The sequence below is a fragment of the Salmo trutta genome, chromosome 21 (assembly GCF_901001165.1).
Source record: "Salmo trutta chromosome 21, fSalTru1.1, whole genome shotgun sequence".
NCBI lineage: Eukaryota > Metazoa > Chordata > Actinopteri > Salmoniformes > Salmonidae > Salmo > Salmo trutta.
The window spans coordinates 20264393-20292129 of NC_042977.1; the positions used below are offsets into that span (position 1 = coordinate 20264393).

At 41.0% G+C, this 27737-nt stretch overlaps 1 protein-coding gene and 1 long non-coding RNA gene across 2 annotated transcripts in view; one reads left to right on the forward strand and one right to left on the reverse strand.

Annotated features, from left to right (window-relative positions):
• The window catches only part of LOC115156899 (uncharacterized), a 36169-nt gene extending 17903 nt beyond the window's left edge, over positions 1 to 18266 (reverse strand). The window contains exon 1 of the long non-coding RNA XR_003868344.1: positions 18160 to 18266. This is a non-coding gene — a long non-coding RNA (uncharacterized LOC115156899). The remainder of the gene's footprint in view (positions 1 to 18159) is intronic.
• A 40-nt stretch (positions 18267 to 18306) lies between these two features.
• LOC115156898 (Krueppel-like factor 6) lies at positions 18307 to 23919 on the forward strand. Its single transcript, XM_029704695.1, has 4 exons — positions 18307 to 18643; positions 20159 to 20732; positions 21740 to 21863; positions 22081 to 23919. Exons 1-4 carry the CDS (start codon positions 18542 to 18544, stop codon positions 22130 to 22132), a joined length of 852 nt encoding a protein of 283 aa, XP_029560555.1. The 5' UTR covers positions 18307 to 18541; the 3' UTR covers positions 22133 to 23919.
• Positions 23920 to 27737: the final 3818 nt, after the last annotated feature.

A 27737-nucleotide genomic window follows, 5' to 3' on the forward strand; every position in this document is an offset into this window, starting at 1 on the left:
CCACATTCTTTTGGAGAGATTGGAAACCCAAATTGGTCTACACAGACAAGTTCTGGCCTGGTTTAGATCTTATCTGTCGGAAAGATATCAGTTTGTCTCTGTGGATGGTTTGTCCTCTGACAAATCAACTGTAAATTTTGGTGTTCCTCAAGGCTCCGTTTTAGGACCACTATTGTTTTCACTATATATTTTACCTCTTGGTGATGTCATTTGGAAACATAATGTTAACTTTCACTGCTATGCGGACGACACACAGCTGTACATTTTGATGAAACATGGTGATGCCCCAAAATTGCCCTACCTGGAAGCCTGTGTTTCAGACATAAGGAAGTGGATGGCGGCAAATGTTTTACTTTTAAACTCGGACAAAACAGAGATGCTAGTTCTACGTCCCAAGAAACAAAGAGATCTTCTGTTGAATCTGACAATTAATCTTGATGGTTGTACAGTCGTCTCAAATAAAACTGTGAAGGACCTCGGCGTTACTCTGGACCCTGATCTGTCTTTTGAAGAACATATCAAGACTGTTTCAAGGACAGCTTTTTCCATCTACGTAACATTGCAGAAATCAGAAACTTCCTGTCCAAAAATGATGCAGAAAAATGTATCCATGCTCTACTACTTTCCGGCTACCCGGATAAAGCACGAAATAAACTTCAGTTAGTGCTAAACACGGCTGCTAGAATCTTGACTAGAACCAAAAAATGTGATCATATTACTCCAGTGCTACCCTCTCTACGCTGGCTTCCTGTTAAGGCAAGGGCTGATTTCAAGGTTTTACTGCTAACCTACAAAGCATGACATGGGCATGCTCCTACCTATCTTTCCGATTTGGTCCTGTCGTACATACCTACACGTGCGCTAAGAAGCAGGCCTCCTTACTGTCCCTAGAATTTCTAAGAAAATTCTCCTATAGAGCTCAATTTTTATGGAATGGTCTGCCTATCCATGTGAGAGACGCAGACTCGGTCTCGACCTTTAAGTCTTTATTGAAGACTCATCTCTTCAGTAGGTCCTATTATTGAGTGTAGTGTGGCCCAGGAGTGTGAAGGTGAACGGAAAGGCACTGGAGCAACGAACCACCCTTGATGTCTCTGCCTGGCCGGTTCCCCTCCCTCCACTGGGATTCTCTGCCTCTAACCCTATTACAGGGGCTGAGTCACTGGCTTACTGGTGCTCATCCATGCCGTCCCTAGGAGGGGTGCGTCACTTGAGTGTGTTGAGTCACTGACGTGATTTTCCTGTCCGGGATTGTGCCGTGGGGGAGATCTTCGTGGGCTATACTCGGCCTTGTCTCAGGATGGTAAGTTGGTGGTTGAAGATATCCCTCTAGTGGTGTGGGAGCTGTGCCTTGGCAAAGTGAGTGGGGTTATATCCTGCCTGTTTGGCCGTGTCCGGGCGTATCGTTGGACGGGGCCACAGTGTCTCCCGACCCCTCCTGTCTCAGCCTCCAGTATTTATGCTGCAATAGTTTATGTGTCAGGGGGCTAGGGTCAGTCTGTTATATCTGGAGTATTTCTCCTGTCTTATCTGGTGTCCTGTGTGAATTTAAGTATGCTCTCTCTAATTCCAACTCTCTTTTCTCTCTCTCTGTCTTTCTTTCTTTCTTTCTTTCTTTCTTTCTTTCTCTCTCTCTCTCGGAGGACCTGAGCCCTCGGACCATGCCTCAGGACTACCTGGCCTGATGACTCCTTTCTGTCCCCAGTTCACCTGGTTGTGCTGCTGCTCATGTTTCAACTGTTCTGCCTGCGGCTATGGAACCCTGACCTGTTCACCGGACGTGCTACCTGTCTCAGACCTGCTGTTTTCAACTCTCTAGAGACAGCATGAGTGGTAGAAATACTCTGAATGATCAGCTATGAAAAGCCAACTGACATTTACTCCTGAGGTGCTGACCTGTTGCACCCTCTACAACCACTGTGATTATTATTATTTGACCCTGCTGGTCATCTATGAACATTTGAACATCTTGGCCATGTTCTGTTATAATCTCCATCCGGCACAGCTAGAAGAGGACTGGCCACCTCTCATAGCCTGGTTCCTCTCTAGGTTTCTTCCTAGTTTCTGGCCTATCTAGCGAGTTTTTCCTAGCCACCATGCTTCTACACCAGCATTGCTTGCTGTTTGGGGTTTTAGGCTGGGTTTCTCTATAGCACTTTGTGACATCAGCTGATGTAAGAAGGGCTTTATAAATACATTTGATTGATTGATTGTTTGGTACTAGAGTCTGGGACCAAAAGGCTCCTGAATAGCTTCTACCCCTAAGCCATAAGACTGCTGAACAGTTAATCAAATGGCTACCCAGACTATTTGCATTAACCCCCTTTATGAAAATGAAATACAGAAATATCGCATTTACATAAGTATTCACACCCCTTTGCAATGGCACTCCAAATTGTGCTCAGGTGCATCCAATTTCCTTTGATCATTCTTGAGATGTGACTACAACTTGATTGGAGTCCATCTGTGGCTAAGTCAATTGTTTGGACATGATTAAGAAAGGAACACACCTGCTGAAAGGTCAATTTATCTCCCAGTGTCTGAACAAGGTTTTCCTCTAGGTTTTTTCCTGTGCTCAGCTCCATTCCGTTTCTTTTTTATCCTGAAAAACTCCCCAGTCCTTAATGATTACAAGCATACCCATAACATGATGCAGCCACCATTATGCTTGAAAATATGGAGAGTGGTACTCAGTATGTGTTGTATTGGATTTGCCTCAAACATAACACTTTGTACTCAGGACAAAATGTTAATTGCTTTGCAGTATTACTTTAGTGCTTTGTTGCAAACAGGATGCATGTTTTGTAATAATTTTGTTCTGTACAAGCTTCCTTCTTTTCACTCTGTCAATTAGGTTAGTATTGTGAAGTAACTACAACGTTGTTGATCCATCCTCAGTTTTCTCCTATCACAGCCATTAATCTCTGTAACTGATTTAAAGTCACAATTGGCCTCATGGTGAAATCCCTGAGTGGTTTCCTTCCTCTCTGTTAACTGAGTTAGGAAGGACACCTGTGTATTTGCAGTGACAGTGTGTATTGATACACCATCCAAAGTGTAATTAACAACTTTACCGAGCTCAAAGGGATATTCAATGTGTGCTTTTTTTCACCCATCTATCAAGAGGTGCCCTTCTTTGTGAGGCTTTGGAAAACCTTCCTGGTCTTCGTGGTTGAATCTGTTTGAAATTCACTGCTCGACTGAGGGACCTTATAGATAATTGCATGTGTGGGTTACAGAGATGAAGATTGCAACTCTGCCTAGAAGGCCAGCATCCCGGAGTCGCCTCTTCACTGTTGATGTTGAAATTGGTGTTTTGCGGGTACTGTTTAATGAAGCTGCCAGTTGAGGGCTTATGAGGCGTCTGTTTCTCAAACTAGACACTCTAATGTACTTGTTCTCTTGCTCAATTGTGCACCGGGGCCTCCCACTCCTCTTTCTATTCTGGTTAGCGCCAGTTTGCGCTGTTCTGTGAAGGGAGTAGTACACAGCGTTGTACGAGACCTTCAGTTTCTTGGAAATTTCTAGCATGGAATAGCCTTCATTTCTCAGATCAAGAATAGACTGACGAGTTTCAGAAGAAAGCCTTTGTGTCTGGCCATTTTGAGCCTGTAATCGAACCAACAAATGCTGACGCTCCAGATAATCAACTAGTCTAATGAAGGCCAGTTTTATTGCTTCTTTAATCAGAACAGTCTTCAACTGTGCTAACATAATTGCAAAAGGGTTTTCTAATGATCAATTAGCCTTTAAAAATGATAAACTTGGATTAGCTAACACAAAGTGCCATTGGAACACAGAAGTGATGGTTGCTGATAATGGGCCTCTGTACGCCTATGTAGATATTCCGTTTCCAGAAACAAAAGTAATTGACAACATTAACAATGTCTACACTGTATTTCTGATCAATCTGATGTTATTTTAATGGCAAAAAAATTTCAAAAACAAGGACATTTCTAAGTGACCCCAAACTTTTGAACGGTAGTGTATGTAAATTAGATATTTCTGTATTTAATTTTCAATAAATTAGCAAAATGTTCTAAAAACATGTTACACTTTGTCATTATGGCGTATTGTGTGTAAATAGCAGCATTTTTTTTTTAACCAATTTTGAATTCAGGCTGTAGCACAACAAAATGTGGAATAAATGAAGGGTATGAATACTTTCTGTAGACACTGTAGGTGCCTAAGAATACTGTGACATTAAAATACACAGCTTGAGCCATACATTTATTTTATTTCGGAGCACACTAATTCACTGTTTGTGGTCTGGTGATTCATCAAAGCAGCACATAATAAAAGATGAGCCTCACACTGTAAACATGTTGTCAGACACGGTCACATGTGGTTTTCAAATGAGGTAAATCTGAGGTTTGAATTAGCTCTGGTGTTTTAGTTATACGGGTGGTTCTCATGAGTGAGTCAGTTGGGATGAATGAGGAATTTAGCCAGGGAGGAGGCTTGCCTCTGCGGACGATGAGAATTCCAGGGCTGCGTCCCAGTGGCACCCTATTCCCTATATAGTGTATTACTTTTGACCAGGGCCCATAGGGATGTAGTCAAATGTAGTGCACTATATAGGGAATAGGTTTCCATTTGGGATGCATTCCAGGTCTGGGATACAGTGGGAAGAGGTCACATTCCGGGAGTTAATGTATGGATGTGGGGTTCCTCTGGGATCAGTCCTGTTATCATCACATTCTCAGCTGCTCTCTGTCGCTGCCTGGCCTTGGAATGGGAGCTCATGACACACACACACATGCCCATGTGCGCACGCTACCCCCCCCCCCCTCCAAAAAAAGATTCTGAATGAATGAAATGGAATACATGCATGGGAACTTTTATACACGCCAGTTATACACGCCAGTTTATGAGGTACACCCATCTAGTACCGGGTCGGACCCCTCTGTAGCCATGAAGGGATGAACCTGGTCAGCAACAATGTTCAGATATGCTGTGGCGTTCAAACATTGTTGAATTGGTATCAAGGGACCTCGCGTGTACCAGGAAAACATTCCCCACACCATTACACCACGCCACAAGCCTGTACTGTTGACAACAGGCAGGATGGGGCCATGGACTCATGCTGCTTACGCCAAATCCTGACTCTGCCCATGAGCATGACGCAACAGGAAATGGGATTCGTCAGACCAGGTGATGTTTTTCCACTCCTCAATTGTCCAGTGTTGGTGATCGCATGTCCACTGGAGCCGCTTCTTCTGGTTTTTACCTGATGGGAGTGGAATCCGGTGTGGTCGTTTGCTGCAACTGCCCATCCGTGACAAGGACCGACAAGTTGTGCATTCCGAGATGCCGTTCTGCACACCACTGTTGTACTGCTCTGTTATGGGCCTGTTTGTGGGCTTGCACGATTATTGTTATTCTCTTTCTACTGTACCTGTTTTTGCCCACAGGACTGCTGATGACTGGAAGTTTTTTGTTTGTCGCTCCATTCTCTGTAAACTCTAGAGACTGTCGTGCGTGGAAAGCCCAGGAGGCCGGTCGTTTCTGAGATACTGGAACCGGCGCGCCTGGCACCGATGATCATACCACACTCAATGTCGCTTAGGTCACTCGTTTTGCACATTCTAAATTTAAATCGAACAGTAACTGAATGCCTCGATGCCTGTCTGCCTGCTTTACATAAAAAGCCAAGGCCAAGTGACTCACTGAGGTGGTGTACCTAATAAACTAACCACTGAGTGTAGATAATCATGTGTATACAGTAATTTAAAGCTATGCCTTTGCTCTCAAGTAAAATAAGTTAGTTATGAAAATTCAAGGACAATTTCTGTGAAATTTAGTCTGAACATTTTCTATATAACGTATCCGTAAAACTTCAAACGCTGAGTCTCAAATAGCCACCTGTCCCTTTTAATAGCCAGGCAATGGCACACATTTCAGCAAATAAACGGCTGTTTCAAATAAACGCCAGGTCTAAATTAATTGTTTACAATTTTACCATGAATTACCATGAATTGTTTATGAGATGTAATGTTTGATTTGTTACATTAAATAATTCAGCAATGACTAGAAAGAATTTATGTCAATCTTCCGTTTTTATCGCCAGTTAGAAACTGCTAGCCATTAGCTGCAAACAGCTAATAACTGCTAGCTAACTGGGAAGCACAAAAACTGTCAACAACTTCGGGAGTACAGATCCCTAGAAATCTTCTGATCGCCCTCCAGTAGCAAAAGTAAGAACTGCCGAAAACGCACAGTCAATGAGGAGAATAATTATTCTGTCAAGGAATCTTTTTTTTTTTTTTTTCGAGATCTAAGAAAATAAACGCCTGGGCTATTAATTGAAGTTATACGGTACATTGCTGTCATATACTTACCTTGCTCTGGTGATGTTTTCCACAGGCCTACAGTATCTATCCTTTTTCCCATTTGTGGCTACAGTGGCTTCCTTCCTGATCTTAAGAACACGGGATGCATGCTACCCTGGCCTACATGCAAGGTCCACAACTCTATGATTTTATGTCTGTAAGTAGTTAGTAGCTGTTTTAAAACCCAAAACCCAAACCCACATTTCCTACACACAGTTACTTTTAAACCTCAGCTCTGAAATGTTTATCAAGTCTTGTCAGGTCAGGATTTTAATGATTCGACTCGTTAAATAGAGCCCTTTTCCAAGTGCTGCGCCAACATTTGAAATGATTATGCTTGTCAAAAATTATGCTTGTCTTTAAAGACTATAGTCTGAGGAAGCAAGGGAGAAGCACTCAACTGTATTAGGTTGGGTGCACTTACATGCTGCAATTAGGCACATCCACCACTGGGTACTAGCAGTATCTGACAACATAGAAAATGTTAGGAAATCACCAGTTTTTTTTGTCAGTGATGAGAAAACATATATACAAATCTGCTATAGATTATTTATATCCTACACTACTGAATGTTTGTGAATAAAAAAAAGTCATATTTTTTACCTAAATTATAACATGTTGATTATAGTCATGATCAACTTTTATTTCATTACTCAGGTTTCAAGGTGTTATAACAGTAGTGTAGGTTTGATTGCTGCAAACAGTGGTAGCTCTGTTTGTGATATACTGTAAGGAAATTCAATATTTTTATGGGAGTTCAGGATTTATGCATATCTCAGATATGCAGAAACATTCAGGATGACACATTTGGATATAAATGAATAATTGAGAATAAAATGTTGTTGACGACACAGAAAACCTAGAAATCAAGTTCTATATGTGATTCAGTTAACGAACCCAGTTAACCCCCAATAGGTGAAAAAGAGGGACCAACTGATCAAACAACAAAATAAAATATTCAAATGCACAGCAACTGTAAGATCAGAGATATCAATGCACCATCTTAGCTCCAATATTTCCTATAGGATACCAACATGCTGCATGTTGTTTTTCATGCCCTAAACCCAGGAAAAGGTCTTACATTGACATATTTCATGGTTTATTGGTCAAGGTAAAGTGAAGGCATCTGTTTCACTGAGAGCCTGTTATGAGACACTGTGAGTCATACTCTCCTCCTGAACACAAGCCACTGCCATCTATTCAACTCAGTAAATGGCTCTGAGATTAAAGTCTATACACACAGAAACAATGTGGTCTGCGTCCAAAATGGCACTCTATTCTGTAGATAGTGCACTGCTTTTCATCATAGCCCACATTTAAAGTTAAGTCACTTAGCAGATGCTATTATCCAGATCGACTTAAAGGAGCGATTAGGGTTAAGTGTCTTGTTCAAGTGCACATTGGCAGATTTTTGACCTAGACAAAAATCTTTCGGTTCCTGGCCCAACGCTCCTAACAGCTAAGCTATCTGGCGCCCAGCTGTAGAGAATAGGGTGCCATTGGGGACGCAGCCCTGGAGAGTTCCTCAGCAGAGACCTCATGTTCTATCAAATCAAATAAACATATTTGCTGTCTGTTATCCAACTTGACCCCACCATGTACATGTTTTGAACTTGTGTCCTTTCTGCAGAGTCAGGGTTTACAGTTTGATGAAAATATTTTCAGAAAAGTTCATTAAGGGCTGTTCATTGTGGCAGATTCATTGGATCGTCTACTTTTATTGGGAATTTAGTCGCAAGCAAAGGCTGTCAAGACTCAAGCTCTTTTACTTGTTTGTCTCCAAAACAGACACTGAAATTTGGTCCATTCCAAGCAGATTATACTGGTCTCATGACACAAATAAACTGTACTCCTTTAAATGTATGTATCCTGTCAGTTTCATGAGATTTTTAAGACAGGTGAATTTCATTCTTTAACCGATTGAAATATGGAACATAAAATCAGACTCTACATACTGAACGTATGAATGGGTCGGAGTCTTGACTGAGACAACTCTTGTACCAGATCAAAGGATGATGTAGCGAGGTCCATTTCCTCTTATTGTATTTGATAACACCAATAAAGAGGACATTATCAATCTGACGTCACCGCACAAATGATGCGGTATTGCGGTACCAAACTACATTGGTATTAGAAATTATATTACTTTATTTTTCTATATTCAGTCACTATTAAGACTAGTCAATATTTAGTAAATCCCTAAATCACCGACTTATGACAAATTTTGATGCTAAGTGTTGCAAATGCCTACAGCTGAGACTGACTAAAGAGACTCAGTAGGGCAGAGGGTATCAGGCAGCAGACTGACTAGGCTGGTGGATAAGACAATGGGGTTCTGTTCCAAAAATGTTGTTTGTCGCAGCTTTCTTTAATCAATGTGCTTGTTTGTTTCCGTGGAATTCAACTCTATCCCAGATCTTATGCAATCCTGTGGATGCATTTTTCACCCCTACAATGTTGCACTATTTATCTGTAAACATTTGTATTAGAATTGTACTAAAAAATATAAATAACTGTTCTATATGTTTGTTGGGACATAGGCTAATGTAGGCTACCACCATGTTTATGAAATCATCCCACTGTAGACACAGCAATAAGCTCATACAATATGCAAAGGAGAGCAACGCAAAACATCCTTTTTGGAGAAATGACAGGCTATGTATGACTTTGTCATTCTAGAACAGTGAGAGAAATCTGTTAGAAAAGTTTATCAAGCTTAGTGGGTGGCCTGCCTAGATAGACTATATATAAATATTATAATTTTTTTAACCTTTATTTAGATTTTTTTTAATTTAACCTTTATTTAACTAGGCAAGTCAGTTAAAAACAAATTCTTATTTTACAATGACGGCCTCCCCCGGCCAAACCCTCCCCTAACCCGGACGACGCTGGGCCAACTGTGCGCCGCCCTATAGGACTCCCGATCGCGGCCGGTTGTGATACAGCCCGGGATCCAACCAGGGTCTGTAGTGACGCCTCTAGCACTGACATGCAATGCCTTATACCTCAGCGCCACTCAGGATATTTAGACTACTATATTTACGATTTCTCTCCACAACCTATATTCAATTTGATAAAATAATGTTTTAGCTTATTGTTCTGCTGAAAGGTGAATTCATCTCCCAGTGTCTGGTGGAAGTAGACTGAACAAGGTTTTCCTCTAGGATTTTATTTTACCTGTGCTTAGCTATATTCTATTTATTTTTATCCTGAAAAACTCCCCAGTCCTTAACGATTACAGGCATACGCATAACATAATGCAGCCACCAATATGCTTGAAAATATGGAGTGGTACTCAGTAATGTTGTACTGGATTTGCCCCAAACAAAATGTAATTGCTTTGCCAAATTATTTGCAGTATTACCTTAGTACTTTAGAATATTTGTATTCTATAAAAGCTTCCTTCTTTTCACCCTGTCAGATAGGTTAGTAGTGAGGAGTAACTACAATGTTGTTGATCTATCCTCAGTTTTCTCCTATCAAAGCCATTAAACTCTGTATCTGTTTTAAAGTCACAATTGGCCTCATAGTGAAATCCCTGGGGGGTTTCCTTCCTCTCCGGCAACTGAGTTAGGAAAGACGCCTGTATCTTTGTAGTGACTGGGTATATTGATACACCATCCAAAGTGTAATTAATAACTTCACCATGCTCAAAGGGATATTCAATCTGTTGACTTGCTATGAGGTTATATTTTACTCATATTGATCCTGACATGACCTTTGACCCTAGACAGCAGTTACTGCCTTCTTGCTTGGTACACCCACTGGAATACGTTTCCATGCCAATAAATGTTTACTGTATGTGTCATACAGTGTCATATAGTTTGATACTTGTATCAGCAAAGAACAATCAATAATACCAAGGTAAACCATAGTAACTGCAGCCCAAAGCTCAGTGAAACCAAGGTAAAAAGCAGTTACTGCTTTTTTCCTTGGATTCACTGTAACTTTTTGCAGTTACTGTAAACATGACCCCCCATTTTCTCCAAAACACAACACAATGGAGGCAGGATATTTGTCCACATGATAAAGCATGTACACAATTTTTGACCAAATGTGCAGTTACTGCTCTTTTGCTTTGTAGGGCAGTATAGAGATAAGTTAGTCATTAAAAAATCATGTTAAACACGATTATTGTACACAGAGTGAATCCATGCAACTTATTATGTGACTTATTAAGCAAATTTTGATTCCTGAACTTATTTAGGCTTGCCGTAACAAAAGCGATTCAATTTTTTATAATAATAATAATAAATAAATAAATAAATAAATAAAGTGTTCACATTATGGGGTATTGTGTGTAGGACAGTGACAAAAAATTGAATACATTTTAAATTCAGGCTGTAACACAACACAAATGTGGAAAAAGTCAAGGGGTGTGAATACCTTCCGAAGGCACTGTGCATGGTACTTTTATACACCGCTGTTATTACATAACAAACACATTGATTTATTTTACATACACATTATATGTCGGATAGATAGTACTCAGACATCTCCGGTGTATATTAAATATAGTGTTTTCAGTAATAACTATCACAGATCTTGAGCTTTTTAATCCCACCCCTCAGCTACTCTCAGTCCATCCCACCTATCTCCGTAAATCACCATATTTTGATTTTCATGTGCCGTATATGTTCCAACTGTGCTGCGATGTCTTACATGACTTTTCAACCTTTCCAATGGCATAGTATGCACAGAGTGTAAGTTAAAGATCCATATTTTTCCAGGGAGTATTATATTTTGATTGATTGACTATTGTTTTTCAAATCACAGAACACTGCTATTAGTAGGGTTAATTTGAATAAATGTTCTGATTATTCAGCCATTCCTAAACCTGTGACCAGAAACAAGCTACACGGGGGCAATACCAGAATACATTTTTTAATAGTTGCATTGCTTAGATTGTTGTACGCCCCATATACTGTATATAACATTCTGTTGGCGGCAAGAATTTTGTATAATAATTGAAATTGAAAAACATGAAGTGTTGAATCAAGCTTTGTTTTGTGTATCTGTTCATAACCCATGTGTCATAGTACCGGTACATTGAACATCTTTTCCCAGCTTTTTTGCAACCTGTATGTGCAGCTGTCAGCATTTTTGTCCTCAAATGAAACTGGTATATTTTTCTATTTATATATTTTCCTTTTTCAGTTCATTTGTGTCTTTAATATATGGCAGACAAACAAGTTCCCTACCTTCTCACTGTTCCACTTGCTTCCTCCATTTCTGTGGTAATGTTGCAATCAGTTGGTTGGTAACTTTGGATTCAGTAAACATATTTTAGATAGCTGCTTTTTTTAAATAAAAATCTGTATATTTGAGTGTAACCATAATATTTGTTGTTATATTTGTTCTGTCTTTTCTGGAGGATCACATTTTTATTGTAACCAGCTTTGTATGGCTTGTTTAAGAATGGGTGATACGTTGAACAAGGTTTCATTTTCAATTAACCCGAAAATGAGAAGTTGTAATCTGTATAAAGGGGAGACCGGCGTTGGGTGTCTCTCTTTTTAGTCTTGTGTGTATTTTTCAGCACCAGTATGTCTTACAAGACTCTTCAAATCAAAGTTTATTAGTCATGTACACATACTTATGTTTCTAATTCCAACAATACCGACCATACAAAACAACACACACAAATCCCAAAAATATAAAGAAAGAAATTAAGAAATATCAGAATAAGCAAAGTCAGAGTCCGGAATATAAATATGTATGTACAGTTGAAGTCGGAAGTTTACATACACTTAGGTTGGAGTAATTAAAACTCATTTTTCAACCACTCCACAAATTTCTTGTTAACAAACTATAGTTTTGGCAAGTCGGTTAGGACATCTACTTTGTGCATGACACAAGTCATTTTTCCAACAACTGTTTACAGACAGATTATTTCACTTAAAATTCACTGTATCACAATTCCAGCGGGTCAGAAGTTTACATACAGTAATTTGACTGTGCCTTTAAACAGCTCAGAAAATTCCAGAAAATGATGTCATGGCTTTAGAAGCTTCTGGTAGGCTAATTGACATCATTTGATTCAATTGGAGGTCTACCTGTGGATGTATTTCAAGGCCTACCTTCAAACTCAATGCCTCTTTGCTTGACATCATGGGAAAATCTAAAGAAATCAGCCAAGACCCCAGAAAAAAAATGTAGACCTCCACAAGTCTGGTTCAGTGAAACTGAACTGGTTCAGTGAAACAAATCATTAAAATCCAGATGGAAAATATTTACACAAGAAGCAACCTGATATCAACAAGATTCTCTGGTCTGATGAAACCAAAATTGAACTCTTTGGCCTGAATACCAAGCGTCAGGTCTGGAGGAAACATGGCACCATCCCTACAGTGAAGCATGGTGGTGGCAGCATCATGCTGTGGGGATGTTTTTCAGCGGGAAGGGACTGGGAGACAAGTCAGGATCGAGGCAAAGATGAACGGAGCAAAGTACAGAGAGATCCTTGATGAAAACCTGCTCCAGAGCCCTCAAGACCTCAGACTGGGGTGAAGGTTCACCTTCCAACTGGACAATGACCCTAAGCACACAGCCAAGAAAACACGGGAGTGGCTTCGGGACAAGTCTCTGAATGTCCTTGAGTGGCCCAGCCAGAGCCTGGACTTGAACCCAAAGGAACATCTCTGGAGAGACCTGAAAATAGCTGTGCAGCAACGCTCCCATCCAACCTGACAGAGCTTGAGAGGATCTGCAGAGAAGAATGGGAGAAACTCCCCAAATACAGGTGTGCCAAGCTTGTAGAGTCATACCCAAGAAGACTAAAGGCTGTAATCGCTACCAAAGGTGCTTCAACAAAGTACTGAGTAAATGGTCTGAATACTTATGTAAATGTAATATTTCTAAAACCTGTTTTGCTTTGTCATTTGTCAATTGGCCCAGCGTAATCCGGGTTTGGCCGGGGTAGGCAATCATTGTAAATAACAATTTGTTCCTAACTGACTTGCCTAGTTAACTTCTTTGGGATTGGTGTCCCTTCCTAATGTAGGCTAATGCGATTAGCATGAGGTTGTAAGTAACAAGAACATTTCCCAGGACATAGACATATCTGATATCGGCAGAAAGCTTAAATTCTTGTTAATCTACAGAGCTATTACAGCGAAATAATACCATGCTATTGTTTGAGGAGAGTGCACAATTTTGAACATGAAAAGTTTTTAATAAACAAATTAGGCACATTTGGGCAGTCTTGATAGAAAATGCTTAATAGAAATGCAATGGTTCATTGGATCAGTCTAAACTTTGCATATAGACTGATGCCATCTAGTGGCCAAAATCTACATTGCACCTGGGCTGGAATAATACATTATGGCCTTTCTCTTGCATTTCAAAGATGATGGTACAAAAAAGGTAAAAAAGAACAGTTGGTTTTTATCTTTGTATTATCTTTTACCAGATCTATTGTGTTATATTCTACTACATTCCTTTCACATTCCCATAAACGTCAAAGTGATTCCTTTCAAATGGTACCAAGAATATGTATATCCTTGCTTCAGGGCCTGAGCTACAGGCAGTTAGATTTGGGTATGTCATTTTAGGCGAAAATTGAAAAAAGGGTGCTAATCCTTAAGTGTACAAAATAGGGTGTGTGTAGATTGATGAGGAAAAAAATCTATTTAATATATTTTACAATACGGCTGTCACTTAACAAAATGTGGAAAAGTGAAGGGGTCTGAATACTTTCCCAAGGCACTGTATATATAGAGTACCAGTCAAAAGTTTGGACACACCTATTAATTCCAGGGGTTGTATTTATTTTTACTATTTCTAAATTGTAGAATAAGAGTGAAGACTTCAAAACTATGAAATAACACAAATGGAATCATGTAGTAACCAAAAACGTGTTAAACAAATCAAAATATATGTTATATTTGAGATTCTTCAAAGTAGCCATCATTTGACTTGATAACAGCTTTGCACACTCTTTTGCACAATTAGTTGTGTTGTGACAAGGTAGGGTGGTATACAGAATATAGCCCTAATTGGGAAAAAAAACAATGTCCATACTATGGCAAGAACAGCTCAAATAAGCAAAGAGAAATGACAGTTCATCATTACTTTAAGACATGAAAGTGAGTCAATCTGCAAAATGTCAAGAACTTTGAAAGTTTCTTCAAGTGCAGTCGCAAAACCATCAAGCGCTATGTAGAAACTAGCTCTTATGAGGACCGCCACAGGAAAGGAAGACCCAGAGTTACCTCTGCTGCAGAGGATAAGTTCATTAGAGTTAGCAGCCTCAGATTGCAGCCCAAATAAATGCTTCACAGTTCAAGTAACAGACACATCTCAACAATCAACTGTTCAGAGGACAATGCGTGAATCAGGCCTTCATGGTCGAATTGATGCACAGAAACCACTACTAAAGGACACCAATAAGAAGAAGAGACTTGTTTGGGCCAAGAAACATGAGCAATGGACATTAGAATGGTGTAAATCTGTCTTTTGGTCTGATGAGTCCAAATTTGAGATTTTTGTTTCCAACTGCTGTGTCTTTGTGAGACGCAGAGTAGGTGAACGGATATCCTCATGTGTGTTTCCCACCGTTAAGTATGGAGGAGGAAGTGTGATGGTGTGGGGGTGCTTTGCTGGTGACACTGTCAGTGATTTATTAAAAATTCAAGGCACACTTAACCATCATGGCTACCACAGCATTCTGCAGCAATAAGCCATCCCATCTGGTTTGCACTTAGTGGGACTATCATTTGTTTTTGAACAGAACAATGACCCAACACACCTCCAGGCTGTATAAGGGCTATTTGACGAAGAAGGAGAGTTATGGAGTGCTGCATCAGATGACCTGGCCTCCACAATCACTCGACCTCAACCCAATTGAGGTGGTTTGGGATTAGTTGGACCGCAGAGTGAAGGAAAAGCAGCCAACAAGCGCTCAGCATATGTGGGAACTCCTTCAAGACTATTGGAAAAGCATTCCTCATGAAGCTGGTTGAGAGAATACTATAAGTGTGCAAAGCTATCATCAAGGCAAAGGGTGGCAGCTTCATTAAATAGTACCCGCAAAACACCAGTCTCAAGTGAAGAGGCGACTCCGGGATGCTGGCCTTCTAGGCATAGTTCCACTGTCCAGTGTCTGTGTTCTTTTGCCCATCTTAATCTTTTATTTCTATTGGCCAGTCTGAGATATGGCTTTTTCTTTGCAACTCTGCCTAGAAAGCCAGCATCCCGGAGTCGCCTCTTCACTGTTGACGTTGAGACAGGTGTTTTGCGGGTATTGTTTAATGAAGCTGCCAGTTGAGGACTTGTGAGGCAACTGTTTCTCAAACTAGACACTCTAATGTACTTGTCCTCTTGCTCAGTTGTGCACCGGGGCCACCCACTCCTCTTTCTATTCTGGTTAGAGCCAGTTTGCGCTGTTCTGTGAAGGTAGTAGTACACAGCATTGTACGAGATCTTCAGTTTCTTGGCAATTTCTCGCATGGAATAGCCTCCATTTCTCAGAACAAAAACAGACTAACGAGATCCCAAAGAAAGTCTTTGTTTCTGGCCCTTTTGAGCCTGTAATCGAACCCACAAATGCTGATGCTCCAGATACTCAACTAGTCTAAAAAAGGCCAGTTTTATTGCTTCTTTAATCAGAACAACAGTTTTCAGCTGTGCTAACATAATTGCAAAAGGGTTTTCTAATGATCAATTAGCCTTTTAAAATTATAAACTTGGATTAATTAACACAACGTGCCATTGTAACACAGGAGTGATGGTCCTGATAATGGGCCTCTGTATGTCTATGTTTATATTCCATTAAAAAATCTGCCTTTTCCAGCTACAATAGTCATTTACAACATTAACAATGTCTACACTGTATTTCTGATCAATTTGATGTTATTTTAATGGACCAAAAAAATGCTTTTCTTTCAAAAACAAGGACATTTCTAAGTGACCCCAAACTTTTGAAAGGTAGTGTATATACTATATATATATATATATATATATATATATATATATATATATATATATATATATATATTCCAGACTCTGGCATTGCTCTTTCTGATATTTCTTCATTTCTTTCTTTTTTGGGGGGAGATTGAATGTGTGGTTTTGTATTGCTAGGTATTACTGCACCGTTGGAGCTAGAAACACAAGCATTTTGCTGTACCTGTGATACCATCTGCAAATCTGTGTATGCAACCAATAAGCTTTGATTGGATTTTATTTGATTTAAAGCGCCAGAATTAAGTGACTAAAGGGGAAGTTAAAATTGGTGATGCGGCACAATTTTGGGGGGGTTCTTGCATTGGAATTATATTGAAAGCTGCTTATATCATGCTATACCACAATAATGTTAAAATGCCGAGACTCTGAGACCATTGAGAGCTTTTGAACTGACAGGTTGTTGCGAAATCTGTAGCTCATCTCTGTTGCGCTGTATTACCACAATGGACAGCGCCCTAAAACAGTAAAGCAAGGCCTATTTGGCAAGAATATAGGCTAGAAGATGTATGAGGTAATTCACCTATTACAAATAGCCTATGTGAATGACGCCATACATTCAGCTGTCTTACAAAAATAATGCAAACTAAATGCTGAAACTAGTAGCCTTGTTATTCATGCATAACAAAAATACTGAATAGCAGTTTAGCTTAGAATACCGACACAAGTGCGAATGTGAACGAATGAATGCAAACCGAACAAAACAAGATATCAGATCAATAAAGGAATGTTTGTCTATATTTAGGCTAGTTACATTAACAGTGAACAAAGGAAGTAAATAAAAAGGCGAATGCAAATAACCAAAACATAGCCTATAGCCTACAATAGTGAGAGGCAGCCTTGCACAGCTGTCTTGCCAACTAAATACGCCTATAGGCCCGCTTCAAACATGGGCACAATATACTTCTGTGGATCAAATTCGACCCACCCACGTAATCATTTAAGCAATGCCGGTTTACCATAAACACGTGGGTGGGCTCTTCACGCGATGCTAGCTGGAGCTCGACAGCATCATCGTGCTGGGCTTGGCGGTGGCCTCGTGGTTTGATTTCTGATATCCATCGTGGCAGTGGCAGATTAGCTGGTTAGAGCTAAATATGCTAATAACACTTTTACCGCTAGCTAAGAAACTAACTAAAATATGTAGTGGTGGGGCGTGAGGCAGAGTTAAGTGCAACAGCTTCAACCGTCAACTTGGCCTCTTCCTTATAAATCAAAATCAAATATTACAGGCAGAGGCATAGCTCCGTATTCACGCAGCCTACCACAGATGAGATGCGTTTTTCCCGCTTTTTATGGAAACGCAAAGGAGTCATACGTAACTGCCCAGTGACTTTCCATAGCCCCCTTACACACGAACACACACACATTATGTGGCGCGCTCTGTCCATGGTGCTGATACAGCGCAACGGAGATACACATTTCGCGCCAACCTGTCACTCAATCACTTGAACTTTTTGTTATTATTTTATAGGGACATCAAATTAAAACTGAGGTGGTACAAGTTTCAACTGAGGGGGCTAAGACCCCTTTTGCCCCCTCGTGGAGCCGGGCCGGAACCAACCCTTGAGACAACCAACCATGTCTCCCCCATTGTATTTAGGAAACGAATGCATAAGGATTGTTAAAATATAAATTCAAACCCAAGCATAAATGTTAAGATATTATTCTATTTCCCAACTCTTGCGTGCCATAATAATAGTAAACTGTAAGCAATACTGCTGCTCAGAAGGTAGACTGAACCCATACTAGGCCGATAGAGACGTGGTTCTTCGCTGTAGTAAGCGGTGAACACTTTATATAGCCCTCTAAAAATAGAGCCCACATGGTCCAATGGAAATGAAGGAGACTTAGGTCAACTCACCAACCAAATCACAGAAGATGGTCAAGGTAGGCGGGTGTTATAATTTGGCGCACCCATTGGTCGGCATCACGAGAGCGTAATGCAATCACGTGGGGGGAAGGCCGTCTGTAAGACATTGCATAGTGAAGTTTACAGAGCGTCGACGGACTTTCAGCGAGTTCACTGTTTGCTATTAGAGCAAGCAAGGAAGATTGCTCTAGGAAGAACACGTGCGCTATCACTGCTGTAAAGCGATAAACATATCTACTATTCCCAACTGCTTTTCTACAGCATATTATACATGCAAATACATCGAAGTCGCAAGTTTTCTTGAAAAAGAAAACAAGACAATTGAACTACCTTGATTTTTGGTTGTAATTGCAGCGGCATCTATAGGAGTGAGATGGATGTTATTCCTATGTGCAGCATCTTTCAGGAGCTCCAGATAGTGCATGACACCGGATACTTTTCAGCTTTACCATCTCTTGAGGAGTACTGGCAGCAGGTATGTATATATGATCATTTATGAATAGTCCTATTTTGATATAGAAAACACTCTAAAATGAATGGAAAATAATGCTTATGTATATACATCGACATAAACTTGTCCGCAAACCCAGGTTGCTGTCAGTGGACCTGCAAGCTGTCAGGAATGCAGAACGTGACTAAGTGATGCAGAACAACAAAAAAGTTGAGCTATTGGATTGAACTTGTAGCACATTTTTGACACAGTTTAATTGACGTAAGACTGTTATTGAACGTGCATGCATGTTGCAATTATATACATTAGTTACAATGTAATAGCCTAATCGCATGAATGAACCAAGACTCAACATTGTTTATATTCCGTTCTGTAGACGGATTATGCAGTTCATTCTAGTGAAGAGAGTTGTTGTGTGTATGTGTGTACGTGCGTGTGTTAGAGAGCAAGAGAGACGATCTATTCGGAATTACCGGAGAGGAGTAGCCTATGTGCGTCTTTTTCAACAGATTTTGTTCAAAATTCCCACTAACTCGCAGTCATTTTATAAGAATTACATAATAGTCGATAAACTAGCTTTGCTTTTTTGATGGTGATTGAAATAAATAGGCTTCTCTACACATAGTTCCCCTTGGATATGCGGGCTTGGGGCCAAGTTCCCTCTCCATGCCCTGAGGCATTCAAAGCTCGCCAGAGATGCATTCTGCCCTATTGAAAATAAATCTTTGCAATGAATACAAAGTATTGCCTTACTAATAACGTTTTTAGGCAGAAATATATTACAAAACAACTTACCCTGTAATGAATATTGGGTTTAATTTGCATTCTATACCCATTATAGTTCGGAATGAATTACTTGGAATGCTAGATGCATGTCATAGTTTTTAATATACTGTAGTTAGCGTCCACTCTCTGATAGTCAAGCTTTCAGGAAGTGTCCTTTACTTCCTTTTTAGAAGCCTAAAATAACTCTTGCAGTATGAAACTCTTGCAGTATTCATACATAAAGCTTTTTGTGGACCTGCTTGAACCAGACCTACCTCCTCCATTCCCTTGTGTGCTATGTTATTTCTAGCTATGCCACTGGATGCATTATTAAATCCAATTTATGCTGAATAATTGAAACATTTAAAATATCTACAAGCACTTCCCTAACCACCAGGGGGGCTCTGTAGCATATGTAAATGTAATCACTGCGCATGATGACGGCTATGTCGTGGAAAGAGCACGCCACCAACTGAGGAAGTGTGTTTACATGTAACCTTCCTTGATCTAATCTACTTCTCAAAAGGTAACCTATTCCCTATATAGTGCACTACTTTTGACCAGGGCCCTATGGGCTATGGGCCCTTGTCAAAAGTAGTGCACTATAAAGAGAATAGGGTGCCATTTTGGAAGCAGCCTTAGAGTCTCGGAGGACACCCATTAGATCCACTCCACTGCCCTCAGAATAGTACATTGTGTATATGTTCCGTATACTGTGGGTAGTTTTTATTCCTAGCTCCTACATGCTGTACTCATTATTTTCCCCTTCATCAGACATGTCTGGAGTTGGAGCGGTACCTCCAGAGCGAGCCCTACGTCTCGGCCACAGACATCAAGTTTGAGACGAGTCAAGAGGATCTCTGGAGCAAACTGATCCTGGCCTGTGGGGACAAGGCCGAGTCCGACCCAAAGATCCACACTCACATTAAGGAGGAGGACAATCAAGAGGCCAACAGCTTTAACTCCGACGCCAGCAGTGAGGCGTCCGACAGCTCCGAGGAGCTCTCCCCGCCCCTCGACTTCACCTCCAACCCACTGAGTGACATTATGGGAGAGGGAGAGGACCTGAGTTCCATGGTTATCAGCACTCCGCCATCTTCTCCTGAGGTGAACAAGGAGGCCCCCTCCATATCCTCCCAGGTGTGGAGCGGTATACAGACAGTGATGCACTCGCCTGGGAAAATACGGACAGGGAGCATTGGTGGACGAACGGTGGAGAGGGGAGGCTTAGCCAATGGGGAGGCTTCTCCAGACGGGAGGAGGCGGGTCCACAGGTGTCATTTTAACGGATGCCGAAAGGTTTACACAAAAAGTTCCCACTTGAAAGCACACCAGCGTACACATACAGGTAAATAGTTGATTGTGTACAGGTAAACTGCATAACCCCACAGCACCTCCTCCCAAACAAGTGTATACTGTATATGTATAGAAAAAAAGCAGAAGCTCTGAGCTATCCGACCAGACCTGAGTCTTAGTAGTAATATCATACAGGTAAAGCAAGCTAGTCCAAAGAGTGGAGGTGGGTGTTGTTACCCACACACTAATGCTGCTGTCACAGCAGAGAGGCCTTGGGAAAGACATCCAGACCAGCTGGTTATGATGTCATCAGTGTTCTGAATCTGCAGGCATTTACTTTACAAAGAACGTTCAGAAGATGATTCCGTTTCGGGAGGGACTAAATTTAAACCTCATCAAAAAATTACATTTTAATATGTTTACAAGAGAGTCTTAGTTTTTTTTTGTTATTTTCATGAAATTTCTCTCTGCATTCTTGGGATAGTTCGCTAGTAAGTAGTGTCTAAACTGTGACCTAATTCACACAGTAGCAGCAGTGACTTCATGTTGAATGGGGGAGGGGCGACATAACAACCTTTGGTGGGCATGGCCAAGCCAGCCACAGAGGATGTGGACTGGATCTTGAAAACAGATCACATTTCACAATGGGAAAAGAAAACGACTGAATCATTTACATTAAAAATGCGGTGGGAATTTTACATTTACTGTTATTCGTTACTGAGTTATGTGAGCAGTTTCCCTCGTCACCTCTGACCTCGGCTTGCCAAGCTGTTTACAGCTGTCTTGCACATTAGCAAGGCTCCACATTCCAGGCAAACTGTTACCAGAGCTAATGGAATTTTCACCATTAGAAATCCCCTACATTTATCCCTTCTCACCCAGCCACTTCATAAGCACTATGTCTGCTTATTCAACTACTTTTAAGCAGTACACCACAGCTCATATTTACAAGTTATAGTACTCTATTTTCTATTATGTAGCACTTATAGTATGTCATGTCTATTTCTAATTTGGAAACAATGGAGCACAGCAATAAAATCATTTGTTTTCTGTTTGCAGGTGAGAAGCCTTACAGGTGCTCATGGGAAGGCTGTGAGTGGCGTTTTGCACGGAGTGATGAGCTAACCAGACACTTCAGGAAGCACACTGGGGCAAAGCCATTTAAATGCAGTCACTGTGACAGGTAAGAGAAGTGTTTAGGGATGGATGTATCTATTGTTTGTTTTCATTATTTTATTGAGGAAGATTGTAAAGGTCATGAACACTTTTGAATGTTTGGGCAACTAAAGGTAAATCCATGCACCTGAAATACTGACGTAGGGGACAAATCAATGCTGTTATATTAGTCTTTTATCTATTCTTAAAACGCTGTGCCTGATATGCTCTCTTTCTCCTCGCAGGTGTTTCTCTCGTTCGGACCATTTGGCGCTTCACATGAAGAGACACATCTAAGCGGTGGGCCCCAGGGCAGAGGAGAGCAGAGCGGTGTTGAGCGATGGTCCTGACTGTCTCCTAACCTGTCTGTGGGGAGGCTGCAGTGCCCTGAGAGGGGAGGAAGGCGAGCGAGGGGAGCGTGCTCTAGTGAAAAGCATGCAGGCCATTTTTGCACCATACTTAGTGCCTCCAAGACCTCTCAGAGGAAAGAGCTCTGAAAGGTCGACACATTCTGAAAAATATCACGAAAACCACCATGGATGAAGGAGAATTAAGAAATTCACTAGAGAGAGAAGAAAGAAAATGTCTGAGAGGACAAGAAAGAACGTTTTTTTCTCTGTATGGTGTCTGATGCTTTGCGGAGTTAGTTCCTGGTTTGAAAATATGCAGTGGTACTACTCCAATAAACGTGTGTTGTTTTCTGTGAGCATGTGGACTGACTGACTGTGAGCCTGCTGTCAGACTGCCTGTGACTGGGTGCCTGTCTCAGAATGCCTGTGACTGGGTGCCTGTCTAAGAATGCCTGTGACTGGGTGCCTGTCTCAGAATGCCTGTGACTGGGTGCCTGTCTCAGAATGCCTGTGACTGGGTGCCTGTCTCAGAATGCCTGTGACTGGGTGCCTGTCTCAGAATGCCTGTGACTGGGTGCCTGTCTAAGAATGCCTGTGACTGGGTGCCTGTCCAAGAATGCCTGTGACTGGGTGACTGTCTCAGAATGCCTGTGACTGGGTGCCTGTCTAAGAATGCCTGTGACTGGGTGCCTGTCTCAGAATGCCTGTGACTGGGTGCCTCTCAGAATGCCTGTGACTGGGTGCCTCTCAGAATGCCTGTGACTGGGTGCCTGTCTCAGAATGCCTGTGACTGGGTGCCTGTCTAAGAATGCCTGTGACTGGGTGCCTGCCTGTGGATGTACGACTCCTGAGTGGATGGCTTGTGTTGTGACCTGAATGGCATTGAGGGGATGATGAGTTTTTGACTGAGGTTTTATTGTCTCGTTGTCATGAATGAATGCAAGCAAAGGAGTTGTTGTGCTCTTGTGTGGAGCGTTGGTTGAGTCTAGGCTGGGTTTGGCAGTGTGTGTGCGTCCCAGCCGTCACTATTGAGGTTTGAGAGAGAGCACCACCATCCGAACTGAGGTGGTACATGCTCCTAAACGAGGTTTGGGGAGGGGAGGGGGGTTGATGTTTGGTGCAGCTATTAAATGTGCAATGTATTAAGTAGCTTGTCTCAAAGTACATGCTACAAAGCTAATTTGTTGTCCATTGTGTAAGCTCAGTATCTAAAGGCTGTACACAACATTGATATATCATTATACCAGAAGTTGCATGATCTTGGGTTTGTTTGTCACTCGATTAGGCCTACTTATAACACCAGGCAAATCCCAATAATGAGCAGCTATGCATCCATTTTACTCCGTAGATACCACAGTATTGTACAGAAACATAAAGCAGTGATGTATTTGTTTCCTTCTTTTCTTTTCTATGTTTGGAGATACCACTATTGCTTGGCAACTGTGTTGATCATGGGATAGTTTTATTTATATTCAGTTTAATAACGCATTTCTTTATTTTGGTCCTCTTGCTCTTCTCTTTTTCTATATCTGTAAATACACTGTGACCTTAATGATGCCTTATGTAAGTGGCCTTGTCCAGATAAATAGATCACTCACGGGGGGGTTAAATGCGGTAGTGTGTGATTGAATAGCTTTATTAAGGCTCCGATTCATATGGTTGCACCTTTTACCCTTTGTCTAGAAATGATGGTTGGTCTGAAGACTCTTGAATAAAAGTTAAGCTTTATACTTATTGACATTTCTGTGTTTCATTTGTCAACATACATACTGTATCTATCTATTCAGACAAAAATCCTGTTTTGAAAATGATCCTCGATCTGAGACAGAATTGTAGAAGCACTTCAAACAATTCAATTTTAAAAGGTTTACTACTGTGTAGTAGTATAATGTGGTACGTTATGCACGTGAAATGGAATGTGTGACGGTGAATTACTTTCGAAAGTACAGATTCTCTTGGTTGGTTATGGGGTTGAGTTCTCGTGACATGTGATCTGCTTGGCCACCAAGGCCTTGATAAATTAAGAGTTATTACAAATAACCCATTCTTGTCAGGCCATGGCATGTTTGTGGAACTGTTAAATGCTTACCTGACATGAGTGCTCTCAAACTAACAGTGGATGTGGATGCTTATTTCTTACTGACCTGTATGGACTGCCTTGTTTTAACCCTATACCATTGTACAGGACCGGTGATCTGGTCAACAGTGCTGTCGAAAGGTCCCCTTTTAAAATATACATTGTGGATATCGAAACCATGCAAAAGATATATGTGTTGTTTAAAAATAGAGTTTTTGCAAAGAAGCTTATATTTTTCAGGGTACAGGACCCCAGTGTACATTTCTAAGAAAAACAATAAAGACAAGACTACCGATTTAACTTGGGTGAGTATTAATGGCCCAATAAACTGAAAACAAATGACATATTGTTCACTTCTACAGTGTCTGAGAAGGATTGCATTTTTTTTGCTTGAATTGGGAATGATTCGGCAGAGAGAAATGAAAAACTCTGATTGTTGAATGGATTACACACTGAACAGCTTTTTGTAATCAAAATCAAAACAGCAGTTTTGATTTATGGCATAACAATGTTATATTTTTTTTTTACTGGTTTGTAAAATATTTATCTCTGTATGAATGTATTTTTATTGGAATAATGATTAAAAAAATGTGATCAAACCTTTTAGTGTTTTTGCTTCTTGCATCCTCATACTGGGATCTAACATAGGACAGAGACATGATCATACTCCTTCAGATTCCTGTCGTTTTCATCGGATCCACCTCACTTGACAGACGGGTGGGTTGTTTAAATGTCAATTGAAACATAAACAAATTTGCGCAATAAGCACTTGTTGTCCCTCAAATACATTGTTACAATTGTTCGTTAGCTAGCCTAATTATAGCCGTATTAACATAGACGTCTCCGGAAACATGGGAACATTGCCTTTAAGAGGTGCATAGCTGAAAAGGAGCATTCGGATTGAATTCAGGCCTTAGATGAGACTCAGCTGTATACAGTAACATTTACATTTGATATTTTTGTCATTCAGCAGATGCTCTTATCCAGAGTGATTTACAGGAGCAATTAGTGTTAAGTGCCTTGCTCAAGGGCACGTTGACAGATTTTTCACCTTGTCAGCTCGGTTACTGGCCCAACCTCTTAACCGCTAGGCCACCTGCAGCCCATCATAAATATGATCAATGTTATCCTCTTCATGTGAACACATACAGTAGCAGGTTATACGAAACACCAGTATGCCATACAGCATTGTGGATAGCGATGGTTCAGTATGTTCTCATTTCATTATCATGCCGTTTCTAGCACATGGAATTAGAATGGTCAGAGGTTCCAAGCCCTTTCTACTCATTATATTTCTATGTCATAGCATTTCAACACGTCATTGTGCTCTAACACTAGCAAAACAGCACATTCTTATGCACATCAAACTAGATCTTCCCAGTCAAGGTCTACTAGTAGAACGAGAACATCCACCACAGGCCCCTGCCTGGTTTCAACAGACATACAGATACCCCTCCCCCACCCACCACATCACAGCTCATCTCATATGACCAGGGGGTTAGAGGGCGCCTTTTAAAACCAGAGTAAACTGAAAGGTCATTGACCCAGCATGGGGATGGCAGACCATCAACTCAGTGGTATCGTAGAGACCTCCAGAAGGTTCCCATTCAAACACACAGACAAAGCGGAATGGGGGGAACAGGGGGAATGGGCATCGAGACCTGCTGCTCCAGCTGATTATATGGAAATCTACATTTACCTCCAAATGGTTGCCTGCGTCTCAAATGACACCCTTTTCCCAACAAAGTGCACTACTTTTGACCTATGGGCTCGGGTCAAAAGTACTATATAGGGGATAGGGTGCCATTTAGGACGCACCCTACAGTTGAAAACGGCAGTTTACATACACCTTCCCTGTCATAGGTCAGTTAAGATCACCACTTTATTTTAAGAATGTGAAAAGTCAGAATAATAGTAGAGAGAATTACTTATTTCAGCTTTTATTTCTTTCATCAAATTCCCAGTGGGTCAAAAGTTTATATACACTCAATTAGTATTTGGTAGCATTGCCTTTAAATTGTTTAACTTGGGTCAAATGTTTCGGGTAGCCTTCCACAAGCTTCCCACAATAAGATGGGTGAATTTTGCCCATTCCTCCTCACAGAGCTGGTGTAACTGAGTCACGTTTGTAGGCCTCCTTGCTCGCACACGTTTTTTCAGTTCTGCCCAGAAATGTTCTATAGGATTGAGGTCAGGGCTTTGTGGTGGCCACTCCAATACCTTGACTTTGTTGTCCTTGAGCCATTATGTCACAACTTTGGAAGTATGCTTGGGGTCGTTGTACATTTGGTAGACCCATTTGCAACCAAGCTTTAACTTCCTGACTGATGTCTTGAAATGTTGCTACAATATATCCACATAATTTTCCTCCTTCCAGCACAGAAAAAAAATGTATGAAATGTATGCATTCACTACTGTAAGTCGCTCTGGATAAGAGCGTCTGCTAAATGACTAAAATGTAAAATGTAAAATGTAATGATGACATCTATTTTGTGAAGTGCACCAGTCCCTCCTGCAACAAAGCACCCCCACAACATGATGCTGCCACCCCCGTGCTTAACGGTTGGGATGGTGTTCATCGTCTTGCAAGCATCCCCCTTTTTCCTCCAAACATAACAATGGTTATTATGGCCAAACAGTTCTATTTTTGTTTCATCAGACCAGAGGACATTTCAGTTGCAAACTGTAGTCTGGCTTTTTTATGGCGGTTTTGGAGCAGTGGCTTCTTCCTTGCTGAGTGTCCTTTCAGGTTATGTCGAAATAGGACTCGTTTTACTGTGGATATAGATACTTTTGTACCTGTTTCCACCAGCATCTTCACAAGGTCTTTTGCTGTTGTTCTGGGATTGATTTGCACTTTTCGCACCAAAGTACGTTCATCTCTAGGAGACAGAATGCGTCTCCTTCCTGAGCGGTATGACAGCTGCGTGGTCCCATGGTGTTTATACTTGCTTACTATTGTTCGTACAGATGAACGTGGTACCTTCTGTCACGACTTCCGCCGAAGTTGGTCCCTCTCCTTGTTCGGGCAGCGTTCGGCGGTCGATGTCACCGACCTTCTAGCCATCGCCGAAACACTTTTCATTTTCCATTGGTTTTGTCTTGTCTTCCATCACACCTGGTTCCAATTCCATCAATTACATGTTGTGTATTTAACCCTCTGTTCCCCCCCATGTCCTTGTCCGTAATTGTTTGTTGTAGTGCTTGTGCACGGTATGCTGGTATTTACCGGGTTTTGTTTGACCCATTTATTGTATTGTTCTGTTGACGGTGGTTTATGTTTATTAAACACAACCGTTGTAAATCAGTTTTCGCTGTCCTGCGCCTGACTTCTCTGCTGCCAGTACACATCGCATTACACCTTCAGACATTTGGAAATTGCTCACAAGGATGAACCAGACTTGTGGAGGTCTACAATTTTCTTTCTGAGGTCTTGGCTGATTTCTTTTGATTTTCCGATGATGTCAAGCGAAGA